Source organism: Syngnathoides biaculeatus, chromosome 10 (genome assembly GCF_019802595.1).
Source record: "Syngnathoides biaculeatus isolate LvHL_M chromosome 10, ASM1980259v1, whole genome shotgun sequence".
Taxonomy (NCBI): domain Eukaryota; kingdom Metazoa; phylum Chordata; class Actinopteri; order Syngnathiformes; family Syngnathidae; genus Syngnathoides; species Syngnathoides biaculeatus.
The window spans coordinates 5,202,856-5,216,336 of NC_084649.1; the positions used below are offsets into that span (position 1 = coordinate 5,202,856).

General features: G+C 42.4%; 2 protein-coding genes across 9 annotated transcripts in view; one reads left to right on the forward strand and one right to left on the reverse strand.

The window, feature by feature from the left end:
- The first annotated feature begins 5,480 nt into the window (after positions 1-5,480).
- On the forward strand, positions 5,481-6,643 carry id1 (inhibitor of DNA binding 1, HLH protein). The gene is made up of 2 exons (XM_061833724.1): positions 5,481-5,960; positions 6,036-6,643. The coding sequence occupies exons 1-2, from the start codon at positions 5,595-5,597 to the stop codon at positions 6,069-6,071; spliced, it is 402 nt and encodes a 133-aa protein (XP_061689708.1). The 5' UTR covers positions 5,481-5,594; the 3' UTR covers positions 6,072-6,643.
- A 4,213-nt stretch (positions 6,644-10,856) lies between these two features.
- The window catches only part of ncoa3 (nuclear receptor coactivator 3), a 41,784-nt gene continuing 39,159 nt past the window's right edge, over positions 10,857-13,481 (reverse strand). For 7 of the 8 annotated variants that reach the window (XM_061832178.1, XM_061832177.1, XM_061832180.1 and 4 more), the window contains 2 exons: positions 12,713-12,923; positions 10,857-12,621 (listed from right to left, as the gene is read on the reverse strand). In XM_061832178.1, coding sequence (XP_061688162.1) covers positions 12,610-12,621; positions 12,713-12,923 — 223 coding nt within the window. In that variant the 3' untranslated portion in view covers positions 10,857-12,609. The remainder of the gene's footprint in view (positions 12,622-12,712; positions 12,924-13,481) is intronic. The other variant, XM_061832183.1, reaches the window with a different exon arrangement.

A 13,481-nucleotide genomic window follows, 5' to 3' on the forward strand; every position in this document is an offset into this window, starting at 1 on the left:
CGAACCAAAATAAACAGTACAAATTAACTTCAGAAAATAAGCCACTACATTTTTGGTGGCGCTGAACTGAAATATATTAATGTAGTGCGCCTCGTTCTGGCTCACTCCTCGTGGGAAAACCGCTATGCCGGTTTGAGTGGGGCCGTCTTCAGAACGCATGCTTCAAGTCCTTCAGCGGATGATCAATAGGGTTTAGGTCAGGGTTCGTTGAATGCCATTTCAGAATAGGTTATTTCTTGACTTGCTTGTTAGAAATCATCCTTTCTGACCCTGTATATGGTGGTGCCCTCATAAAATAAACACGATTTCATAATGGTATAATTTTGTATATTGTATATTACTTTCCTTTTATAAAATATACTTTTTCTATACCTCTATGGTCAATCCAATAGAAAGACAAAATTTCACACACACACTTTCCCATTATCAATGAGTTGAAACAGAACCCATGATTCTGGGACGTCAGTCAGGAAAGTGACTTCTTAAAATACAATAATAATAATGACACTATTATTTTTATGTTATTTGATCGGATGACAGCATCCATTTTTGAGTGGTGAATTACCATCCATCCATTAATTTTCTATACCTTCTACATTTATATATTTCAAATTGTAATCATGATTGGGATATTTGCTGCCACGATTAAATAATCCTGATGGTCGGCTTTTTTTTAACACCTTCTAAAATGATGGTGGCACAGTGGCGCAGCTGTACGGCGTTGGTCTCACGGTTCTGAGGACTGGGGTTCATTTCTTTTTTCGTTTATTATAGGTTTTCCAAAAAAGTACCCTACTGTGTTCTAGAATGAAGCCAAAGATCAAAACTTGTTTGAGGCCAAAATATTTGTTTGGGAAATAATGATAAACATCCCTCCATCCATTTTCTTCTGCTTAATCCAGGACCAGGCATAAGCATTTTCCTATAAAAAAGAAAAATATTGTGGTTTTAAGAAAAAAAAATATTTTAATGATCTATCTATGAGGTTGGACACACAAGAATTTTACAATTCCTTGGGCCGGTCGGAGCGACGCTGCTGTCACTTCCTTGGTGCGGGTGTATTCCGAGTGAAAAACGTAGCGATGGGTCGTTGTTGGCATTTTTTTTTCTTCTGGGCAAGAATATTCTTATCAACAGACATGCCACGTTTGATTATATTTGAGAACTGAAGCCGGAACATGTTGCGCAGAACACAATGTGAGTTCATACGCTATTAAAAAAAAGCCTGCTACACTGTAAAAAAAAATTTACACACACACAAAATGTATGGAATAGCGAGGCCCTGTAAGTGAACTGCGTTGTAGTGAGGGAACACTGCACAGCAAAAATTGGAACAAGTGCCTCGGAAAAGGATTGACATCCGTTTTCTGGACGTGTTTTGATTCAAGAGCAAGAAGCAATATGTTAAGAGTGCAGCAGAGTTAGTTGTCTGGCTTGCAGGGCAACTAACACAACTAATCTGTTGATGCCTCTGAAAAAAATGGCAGAAGAACAATAAAACACGGGACAAGAAACAAATGATCCCTACCCACAATTTTTTATCCAAAGTGATTAAATACACTGTATGAACAATGACTCCGGTCAGGCCAGCCTCCAGTCCAGAATTTAAGTCACGCTATCTGCTGCAATTGCTCATACTAAGCATCACAGTAACACGCCGGCAATTCACATGTACCCACTTTCAAAAGAAGCTTAAATGTTATTGAGGTCCAATGTATTCATACGTGAGGCCATTACAGTATTTTGAAGTTGGGCCTAAAAGCACATGGGCAGAGAGGCAGCACGTCACTGTAATGCATTGAATAAACAATCGTTATAGCAGCTGGCTTGAATGGAGGCCAGTGAGGAACGCTGGGAGGAAATACAGAAGGAAATCACGACTGTCGCGTTCTTTGTGACGCCAGTCACACCTCACTCAAAAAATGTGGTCATAAATAATCTAACATGTTACTTTTTAGATCAGCGTAGTCAGATTACAATCACCTCAGTTTATCTGGCAATAGTTACTTTTTCCTTCACGAGAACCAGAGTTTAATATGCTTTTGAATGAGCTACAGTATATGTGGTGTTTATGCTCAGGCAACAGATATGTATTGTTAACAAACTCCAGTGCTTGGCACGATGAGGCAAGTCAATAACCAAGATATTTGATTCAGTCGCAGTGCATGTCATAAGTGTACACCAACTTTCAGACTTTTTTTTTGTAATGAAGAATAAACAGGATGGAAAACATTATATTCTTACTTATCCATAACTAAAATGCACTCAACGACTAACTACAATATTGAAAAAAAGGACAACTATTTCTATACAAAGCCGTCTGGAGCAATGCCGTTATGTGACGTGTTGCACATTTTCTGCCCATAGACACCTGACGTGTGCCCGACCACCTCGGTGCGCAAACACAATGCACACTGACCACTCCGATGGGGCATTAGAGGAAATATAGTCACTATGTCAAGTTTGTCTAAAGAGGACAATACAATGCTGTCTCACACACACACGCAAACGCACACACACACACACACGCACACACACACACACACACGCACACAGTGTGAAACCCTTCATGGACCCCACAAAATCGTCAGAGTTGCTACTATCTATCTATCTATCTATCTATCTATCTATCTATCTATCTATCTATCTATCTATCTATCTATCTATCTATGCTTGTGCTTGTTTACATTTGGGTGACTACTTGGCATGTGAAGTCTGTTGGCTTCAACTTCACTCATATTTAAATTAATTTTGTATTGATGACATCATTCCATAACTTGTGTGGTGTACAATATGAAATAATCAGGCTACTGCTTTTTGTAATACTGTGAAAAGGTGATATTCCTGTGGCTGAAAGTAACTTCTTAGTTACTTTTTTCTAACTTTGTTACTTTTAAGCTCAAGTAATCAGTAAAATAACTAAATTACTTGCTGAAAATAATCATTGTATTGGATTATTGAATATAATCATTATTTTAGCCATAACCATGCAGCCCCTTGCGTTTATCCTCACTCGGGGTGCGGGTGAGCTTGAGCCTATCCCAACCCAGTTAACCTTTTGGACGAGAGACGGCACACCCTGGATTGGTCGCCGGCCAGGCTCGGGAGGATGATCGGCCATTCATTTGCATTCACCTACAGGCAATTTGAAGGCTTTAATGACCCTAACACGCATGTGCAGCATTTGAAGCGCTGCGGGCAGGGGAGGAGAAAAGGAGAAATCACACACAACAAACATGCAAACTCTTTGAACCCTGAGCTTGGCCATAAGCCACTGTGTTGCCTTTATTGTCGTATTCATACATATATTTTATACATGTATATATATGTATATGGATGAATGTTTGTATATGGATGTTATAAATGTATATATGTATTTTTTAATGTTTTACCATTATATAATCTCATCAATGTTTGGATGGTAAATTAAAAAATCTGGTTTTAAAATAGAAAGACAAGTGGATAAACAGTAGTAAAAAAAATTAAAGTGAAAATACTTGATGGAAAATGGGAAATGTAAAAAACACAAATATAAGTCACGTGATTTTTCTATTTTTTTATTTTATTTTATTTTTTTTTTTGCTATACGTGGTGTGCGGTCTGCCTCGAAATCGGAGCAGAAATAGCCAGTCTTGCACACAAGCACTGGCTCGTGCATCCAAGTCAGCAGATTTTATTTTATTTTTGTTTACTTTTTACTACTTCAACATTTAGTATTTGTACTTTACTTGTGAAACCTCTGATAAACTATTGTCATGTGTTGCGGTACAGTGGTTAAAAATCGGCCTATAGATCATACAGTATACGAAGATTTTTAATCCATTGAGAAGATTTACAATTCAATGTTAATCAAAAGAAAGCAAAAGAAACAATAAGTGGGGGGGGGGGTGTCCGTGGAAAGTGATCATGTGAAAGACCGCAAGTGATGTTGTACGGTCCAATGCAAATAGAGATCTAACCACCCCACCCAACACAACTCCACTCCCCACCCCTCCCTCCGTCTTCCTCCTTCTCGCCGGGCTGCAGAAGCAAAGTGTCGCCCGTGCAGGTGCGTGCGCACGAGACGCTAATCTCACGTGGCCGCTCCAAGGTGATAAATGAACGACAAAAGTCCGGAGCTGGTTTGTTGCCCGGGTCGCAGGTGAACAGCGGAGCGAGGCTGTGCGAGTTCTCTTGTTTGACGTCTCCATGGCGACCGCCCGAGCGGCGCCAGGCTGACAGGCGTCAGGGCTGCGATGAATGGGTGACGTCACCGCGCTGGCGCCTGCCAGTCTGCGCGCCGCGCGGGCTTGTTTGGACAATCTGCGAGGGAGGGGGCGGTGGGAGGAAGAGTAGCCATGGAAGGAAACGTGTGAAGGAATCTGCCAGAAGTTGCGGCGAACACTGCTCGTCTTGTAGCTTCGGGAAAGGCTGGAAAATTCGGCAACCGGCGAAAAGCAGAAAGACAGCCTGGATGGAGCTCCTGCAAATCCAGGGGGACGAAAGTGACGAGCATTTGCTTGACATTTTAGTCGATACCCTCTTCTTCCCATTTCAGGCCACTAGCGCTTCGACGTTGAAGTCGCTCTTGTCTGCGCAGTTGTTGCAGTTTATGTTTTAACCAAAACTAATAAACCGCGTGACACCTGCTGAAATAATAATAATAATATAAAAATGAAAAAATTGGATGAAATTATGTTTGTGTATATGTAGTTTGTATATATCCAAGAAAAGCACTTAAATTGACCATGTGCACCAGATGCACGTAATTTAAATGACTTAACGTTCCCTTCTTCACGACAATAATAAAATAACACATAACAAACCATTTGCAACCGACCTGTTAGAATGAAGTCAATTCAAATGACTTTTTTTAGTGTAGGCATTTCGGGGTTAAGCTATATGTGGAATAATTTTTTTTTATTTGACCTCTATATGTAAATAAGTAGGATTTAAAGAGGTTTACACTTCTTTGTCGGTTGCTCCTTTTCAGACCAGCTGTATGTAGTGTTGCAGTATGGGATATAGTTATTTTGTTATTTGTTTCCCCCCTTTTATTTTTGTTTTTCGACTTCATGTTCAAAAAAAAAAAAAAAAGTTCAATCAACCAGTCGTCATAAATAAGAGAGCCGAAAACGCAAACGGCGCTTCGGGGCTGCAGCGGTGCACATCTGCGGCGCCATGCAGCAACAATGGCTCAAATTGGTTGATTCATTCGTCGATTCTCCCAGCAACCGCAGCACCCCGTGACCCCCCAACCCCTCCTCCTCCACCTGCAAAGTCCCCAAGCCTCGCAACGGACAGCTGGATTCCCACATATTAGCCATAAAAGACACACATTTGTTTGCATTTGTAACGCCATCCCTCAAACAGATTGGAAAGCCCGATAACAAGGCGCGGCCGGTGATTGGCCGAGCCATTCAAAGGAAAGCCGGCACGCGATTGGCTGAGCTCCGCCAAGGCCACGCCCCCTCCCGCCTCTCTCATTATATAATGCAGGCGGGCCCTCCATGTGGCCGCTGCGAACTGTCAACACGTCACCTCGCTGCGATCTCCGGAGGAGAAAGTCAAGTCTGTTTTTTGGGGAAAGTACGCGCTGAAAGTTTCCCGTGGTCATGAAGGTGGTTGGATCTACGTGCGCCCTGAAGAGTAAAGTGGGAGGCGACGACGTGGTGCGCTGCCTGTCCGAGCAGAGCCTCACCATCTCTAAGTGCAAGATCCCGCTGCTGGACGAGCAGATGAGCGTCTTCCTGCAGGACATGAACAGCTGCTACAGCAAGCTCAAGGAACTCGTGCCCACGCTGCCTACCAACAAGAAGGCCAGCAAGGTGGAGATCCTGCAGCACGTCATCGACTACATCTGGGATCTACAGGTGGAGCTGGACGAGCCCGAGAGGAGCCGCGCGCAGCAGCCGGGAACGGGCCAGCCTCGTACGCCGCTCACCGCACTCAACGCGGAGCTCGCCAGCATCGCCGTCGACGTGAGTAGCCCCCCGAACTTCTCTGGGTTCATCCGGCTGCTCGGGGTCCTAACAGTCTGACGTGTCCCTTTTCAGAACGGCTGCTCGGATGACAGGATCATGTGCCGCTAAGAGCCTGGCGCAGCATCTTCAGCTTCGCGAGGCTTTCCAAAGATGTCACCGTGCAGCATCCGCGACGAACCTGGAACTGTTGTTAGGTGGTGGGGGCGGGGGTGTGGGGCGGTACACACGCACTCTCACAAAAACTTAAGGCTGCACGCGTTGCGTGGACGTCCTCGAGTTGGAGAGGATGATGTCGAAGCAAGAAGTCACTCGAGGCTCTCGATTCGTCCGACGGGTCCAGAGGCAAGAGACGAGAACGGCGGCAGCGCTCCATGAAGATGAGACTGGGCTGGCCACTGGGACCCGGACGAGATGAGCCCAGCGGAACGGCAAAGCCTGTTGCGTGTTCTGCAAATCTTCTCTTACGTTCTTCCAACGTGTGCAAAAGGAAAAAAAAAAGAAATATATATATAAAGAAGTCATTCCACAATTTTTTTTATTTTTTAAATTCTCAGATTCCTGAGTGACAAACTGTATTGTATATTACAATGCCACATTACATGTGAACATATTGTTTTCTTACAATGTACATTTTATTGGTGTATTTTTTTTTTTATTAAAACGAGACCATTATTTTTTAAGCAAGCTGTCTGTGCACGTGTTACTGCATCTTCTACACACACATGAGAGGCTTTAAGAACCGATTCCTTCTCCATGTGGGAAAAGTAGCACTTCTTTAAAATCCTGGCCCTGTGATGCGCCTTATTGGAACAAAATCTTAGGTGGAATGTGCGAGTTGATGTTGTCACACTTGGAAGAAGCTGTGACGTCAAGCCACTGAGTGTAAAGTTGGGCAACACGGGGCCAAACGCTTGGTGGTCAGCACAATGGCATCTGGCCCTGGGGTGTGTGTGGGGGGCATTTAAAGTCAGCACATTACAAGCTCATGTTTCTCTTGAAAATCAGACGTGGAGGGGGCAAAATTTCCATTAAAAGCATCTCCTTTCAAAGAGCATTTATAACCATTTTACTTCCAGAAAACTCACATATTCAATTATTCGTTTATTTTATTGAATTGCAGCATCCTAATTCAATTTGTGTGCGCGCTATGGGGTCATCGGCTTACGACTGTGTTTGATGTAACTTGCTTACCCGTGCGTATGTCGGAACGTGTTTTCACAATGGGGAAAAAATGGGGGTGCGGTGGGGGCACTTGTAAGCCAAGAAAAACAAGTACGGTGGCAACAGAATGGGCCTTCTTACATGTTTGCTGGCCAAACGTGCCTTGTTTGAAAAGTGAAAATGATGCTAAATATTACTGGGGGAAATACTTCTAGGCCATAAATATAAAACAATTAAATGAAAAGAGTATGATGGGAATTGAGTCATGTTATTGTGCAAATGACTTTATTGTGCCTTTTTTCCCAGCCCGAAATCTTTCCATTCACATTAATTGTTAGCGTGAAATATAAACATTTTAATGCAAAAACAGTAATGAAGATAACTGGTAAAAATGGTTGACTGCATTTCTTTTGTAACCTCAAAATGTCATCTTTTGGACCGCCGCTCGTCACCAAGGTGCTGGTTGGCTGCCCAGTAACAGAGCACAAACAGATTAAAAACAAAACAAAACAAAAACACATTCACCACGCGTATTTGGGGAATGTGGGTGGAAGGTGCAGTACCCCGAGAAAACCCACACAAGCACGCGGAGAACACGCGAAAGTCACACGGGAAGACCCGAAGCCTTGAAATGTCACACTCACGGTAAATATTAGTTTGAAAAACACTGGCCGTATTTCACGGTTATCTGGTGCTCTTCGAGGATGTCGATACTCATCCTCACCCATCATGGCAAAAGAAATCTGACGTTGAATAAGTCCTCCTGGCCGGTATTTGGCGCTCCGGTCTGCACAATTATTGGTCATTGTTTTGATTGTAATTTTCTCGATCAAAAGTACTGGCAGTGAGGGGCGTCCTTTTTAGGTTTCTGTGATCGATAAATCAAGATCGAATAGTATTCGCACTGGTATCGATCTGAAAAATGGAACAGTACTGATATAAAGCAATGGAATGAAAACTAACATCGGGAGATTGTATAGTTGGTAAACCGAGGGCTGTTATTTCGAACGACTTTCTGGAGGTCTGAAGTCAAAAGACAAGGCTCTAAAAGTAGTTGGCGTTTCAACGTGTTCTGGTGCAAATCAGCATCTGTGTCAGCGCACGGGTTCAAAACAGGCCCCGGCTCCGAGATGCCTTGTTAGATTTATTCTGTCTCCCCGGTGCAATGTTTTTCCCATTTTCCCTGCGGTGCGATGTGCGCAGCTGCGAGCCGGCGCGGCCGCCCGGGCTCCGCTGCGCGATTGTGTTTGTGCGATAGCTTTGTGCCAAGGGCAGGGGGGAGGAGGAATAGGGGGCGGAGGGAGGGAGGAGTGGGGTGGGGGGCGGCCGGGCCCAGACTGAGCGGCGCCGAGGCACACCTGGGGAAGTTCAGGTTAAATAGCTCCACATTCCTCAACACACAGCTGATTGAAACATTAACAAACAGTAATCCGCGGGCCAGGCCGCAGATGGGCCGGGAGCCGGGCCAACACACGGAGGGAGGGAGGAGAGTCAGCCTCGGTTTGGCACACATTCCCACAGTACTACAGGGTCGTGATTGAGATCTGTTACAACACGTCATATTATCACACACACGCGCACGCACGCACGCACACACACGCGCGCGCGCGGAATAAACCGCAGCCTTGTTTGGCTAACTTAAAGACGAATTAACTCAACAATTTGGCGACTATTTCGCATTCGTTGAATATGAACGGTGACCAAAGCGTTGCTGTTTCATTGCCAATTAAGATGCTACTTTTGCAAGCGAGTAGCGGGCCCTTGCGTTCATTTGTGGATATTGCAGCACCACAGAAGGAGGCGCAGGCTGAGGGGGGCGACACCACGGAGCGACATTGCCCCCTGTTGGCCAAGATTTAAAATATTGTCTACGTTTCCTGTTGGAATTTGGGAAGATGGAAAAGATGAGCCAGGTCATACGTAGATGACATGTAAACGCAAAAATATATTAATGTATATATTAATATTATATCAATATAAATTAATCAGGAAATAATTCATTGTCCTTTTTATATACTTCTCACTATTGTGAATTAATGTTACGATTACAATTATGAAATGAAAGTTTAATTTATTTCATTTCAAACTATTATGATATTTTAAGTAATAAAGGATTATTCAATGAGACTGTAATTGATCACATTGGATTTTTAAAACAGACCAATGGGCAAGGTGATCAAACGGGTTACGGTTAGTACAAAATAGTTATACAATTCAGGAATTAATTTATTCACATTTTTCTATACACTTCATGAAATTCTTAACATAATATAATGTAACCATATCAAATTATTTTCCCAATATTTTATTTACATTAAACCAATCAAGTGATTATTTATTGACGTACGTATGTGAACAAAAGGAATAACCAATCCAACTCAAGTCACCAAATTTCACTTTGAAATAATTTTTAAAAAATGCACCAACTACTGTATTACAGGACTCTATGGAATTTAAATGTGTGGTGGGCTAGATTAAAGGCCGGATGAGGTGGAACGTGGCCAATGGTCTGTACTTGGCCTACCCGTGTCTTCTTTGTACTGTTGTGTTGTATTTCCCAACCTTTTACTGGGCCAAAATACATAATTTACATTCAGAAAAAAAACCTCATAGTACACTACCAAACACAAATGCTTTGTTCTGAAATTTCTTGAAATTTTAATCTATGCTGTTTATGTTTTCCGTGTTAAAAGTTAGTCTTCAAGTTAGTGCAATATGTGCGGCGTCTCCAGTTCCAAGAGATTTCGTTTGCATTTTCCTCCATGACCAAGTAACATTTCCTTTTTCTCATTCGATTTTAGCATTTAGTAGCATAACACTTCAAATTTCATGTTTCTAGCACTGAAACATCTGCATTTTAATTATATATTGAAAAATTATCTATTAAAGGAGAGAAAACGTTGTGATTAAGAGTTGGTAGAAAGAAACCTAATACACATATTTGCACATTTCTATAACGTCAAGCTCCAGCCTTAGATTTATTAAATTTTCACTTTTCTCGACATGAAATAAGGGTTGTCACTATTTTTATTTTGTTAGTTTAACATGAAATAATAAATGCATTTATGTTATTGGCCTGGCGGCACAGTTGATCAGCTGGTAAAGTCTTGGCCTCACAGTTCTGAAGACCCAGGTTCGATCCCGGCCCCACCTGTGAGGATTTTGCATGTTCTCCCCGTGACGTCGTGGGGCTTCTCCGGGCACTCCGGTTTCCTCCCACATCCCAAAAACATGCAACATTAATTGGACACTCTTAATTGCCCATAGATGTGATTGTGAGGGCGGCTGTTTGTCTCTATGTGCCCTGCGATTGGCCGGCAACCAGTTCAGGGTGTACCCCGCCTCCTGCCCGTTGACAGCTCGGATAGGCTCCAGCACTCCCAGTGACCCTCGTGAGGATGAGTGGAAAAGAAAATGGATGGATGGATGTTATTACCCCTTAATATTGTAACAAACATTTTTTACATTTATTTTTGTGGCTTGCTGTGAGAACAGAGTGCTCGGTAGTGCTTGGCACTGTGAATTCTGAAGGGCTTGAACGGATCGCTCTGCACATTGAGAGGAAACAGGAGAGAAAGAAGAAACAGAGAAAATTTAAAAAAAAAAGGACAAAAACCCCACCCGAGAAGAGCAAAGCTGAATTTCCAACTGAGAAGCAAATGACTGTGAGCAAGATGTACCCTGTGAAATAAATGCTATTCCTCAATTTTACCTCAATAACTTGACACACAATGGTTTTGTTTTTTTTAATTTTGTAAACATACCATATCAGCTGATGTGCCCGCCGATAATCAGTAAATACACAATCAAAGTGTTTAAATAGAAATTTGTATTTACATCAATATCAACATCACCTGAAAAAAAAAATTGTAATATACATCCTGTAAAATGACAGCCATTTATACCCCAAAGATAGGAAAACAGCTCAATGATATTTTGCATCGCTTTGCACTTCATTCAAACATTAAAAAGTTCCTTTCCTCCAAAAGCAACCAAATCTAAGCATAGAATGAAGTTATAAATGAGCCATTGATAACTCTATAAGTCAACTTTTCATATTTGGATTTTAAAACATTATGCACTAGGAAATTTCAGAGTCCTTTCTGCTCAGAGCTGGTAGCCTTGGAACAAATTCAACCCTTTCACGACTAAAATACATAACTTTTATATCCGTTTAAAGATGTACGATATGTACCCATTTACCATCTGAATAAAATAATGTACTGTATATCATAAAAATGTACACCCAAAATCTTAGAAACTATATAAAGATGTGGAAAAATATCTTTGGATTGCGCTTGAAAACATAGATTGAGCAGAAAGAGAGTTCAAAAGAAAATGACCAAATGGCAAAAATATATATTTTTTTAAAATAGTCCACAGAAACAGGAAGCAGGAACGAGAACGCAGAGGACCAGAGTTGTGGTGAACTGAGGGTTGTTTGCACTTGTCCTCGTTGTACGGCAATGAGACGGCCATAAAAAGCTCGTCTCGAGTGTAGTCCAATGTGATTGGCAGTCCAAAAAGGGTGCACTTGTACTACATAAACAAAATAACGAGTGTGAGAGCGCAAACCTCAATTTCATCAGATCCATGTCACAATTAAAAGTGCCTCCGCTAAGACATGAAATACACATTCGCAGAAAATGGCGAGCGTGTGTGTGTATATAAATATGTACATACACACATATATACACGCGGCGTTTAAAGGGTGGAAAAAAGACAAATGCGGGACGGCGAACTATTTCAGATCTGAAATTTTCGAGAGAGAAAAAAAAAGGGATACAAATAAACCAAATCAGCTTTGACCTACTGGAAAAAAAATACAAGCAAGTCTCATTCTTTGTGCAATAATAGGCCTTTAAATTCATGTCTGATATATTTTGTCGAATATTTACAATTCATATTTACAGATGATGTTTGAGACATCTAATACTGCAGTACCATTTGTTTGCCTAAAACAGAGGTTGAGATGCTCAGTTACAGATTAAAAGAATCATTATTGCTCCAATCTGCATACCATAATAAACTGTGCTTATAGCTTCCAATGACTAACATGAAGCGCATCAAGATGACTAAAAAAACAAAATGAAAAAGAAACCCATCTTTGTGAAGGCATCAAATTTCTAGTAAGGCTGTAGATGAGGAAATATTGCATCGATCTTTTTTTCTTTTCTTTCCTACACAGAAATCTCCAGGTAAAGTGCAGTCAGAGCCAGTTGTACCGTCGCTCCCCATTTTGCTCATTACTGCCTGACAGCTCGAAGTCATACACACACATGCACGCACACTAACGTGAGTGTGCAAAGGATCCAGTTGGAGAGAAAACCTGCCACAAATTCATCCTCAGGGCAAACTTCCTCATGGATGAGCAGTGGATTGTGTCGATGTGATGCGTGATGCTGGGGAATAACGTTTCAGTGTTCTCAGGGCCCAGAGATCATTATGGCAACCCCCATCCATGTTCTGCTGTGAGCTCATGTCCTCAGCAATACTTCTGCGCAGAGGCAAAAAAAACAAACAAAAAAAACAATCAGATGGGTTGTAAAACATCAGCAGATTGCCAGCCGGGGCAAAGCATCGCATACCTGATCAGGTCCCATCGGCATCCGCCCCATCGCCATGGGGTTCATGCCCATCTGGCCTTGCATTTGATTCTGCATCTGGCCCGGCATCTGGCCCAGTTGTGCGGAGCCAGCACCACCGACTGCACCAAGTCTGCCAATAGAGTTGTTCATCATCATGTTTCCAAACTGGCCCTGGTTTCCCTGCTGTGGAAACTGTTGCTGGGGATAAGAGCTGGAGGACCAACACAAATAAATGCTGAACCATCTGCTGTATTTATATCAATGATACTCGAACTTTTTACACAAAGTCCAACCTAAAAAAATAAAATAAACTTTGCTTTTCAAATCCCAACATCATGAACAAAGTTAAAAGAGAAGCACAGATGCCCTCCTTTGAAAAAACAACAACAACAAAAAGACAGGTTCGATTCCTAAAAAATAAATTTCATATTTGTAAGCACCATCCTGGAGCCGTCATTTTATCATGGTGGGGGGGCCCGTGTGGCCCAATGACCCTAGGAAGTAAGTTGTCTCGGGCTTCATGCCCCTGGTACTGTCACCCATCACAAAGAGATCCTTGGTGAGGGACCAGACAAAGCACAGCAAAAAGACCCCTATGATGAATATTGAAAATGGATTTAGCTTGCTCTAGCATGGTTCACCGGGGCCTCCCTCTGGAGTCAAGGCTGGAGGTGGGACTTGAAGATGAGCTGGGCCCAGAACAATGGCGCCTGGTTGAGCACAGCCCGAAAGGGTAACGTGGGTCCCCGTTCCCATGGGCTTGCCACCC

Excerpts from the sequence above, each read along its gene's own strand:
- id1 (XM_061833724.1), top strand. The coding sequence starts at position 5,595 with ATGAAGGTGGTTGGATCTACGTGCGCCCTGAAGAGTAAAGTGGGAGGC. Across the intron at positions 5,961-6,035 it reads TCGCCAGCATCGCCGTCGAC|AACGGCTGCTCGGATGACAG; the intron begins GTGAGTAGCCCC and ends GTCCCTTTTCAG.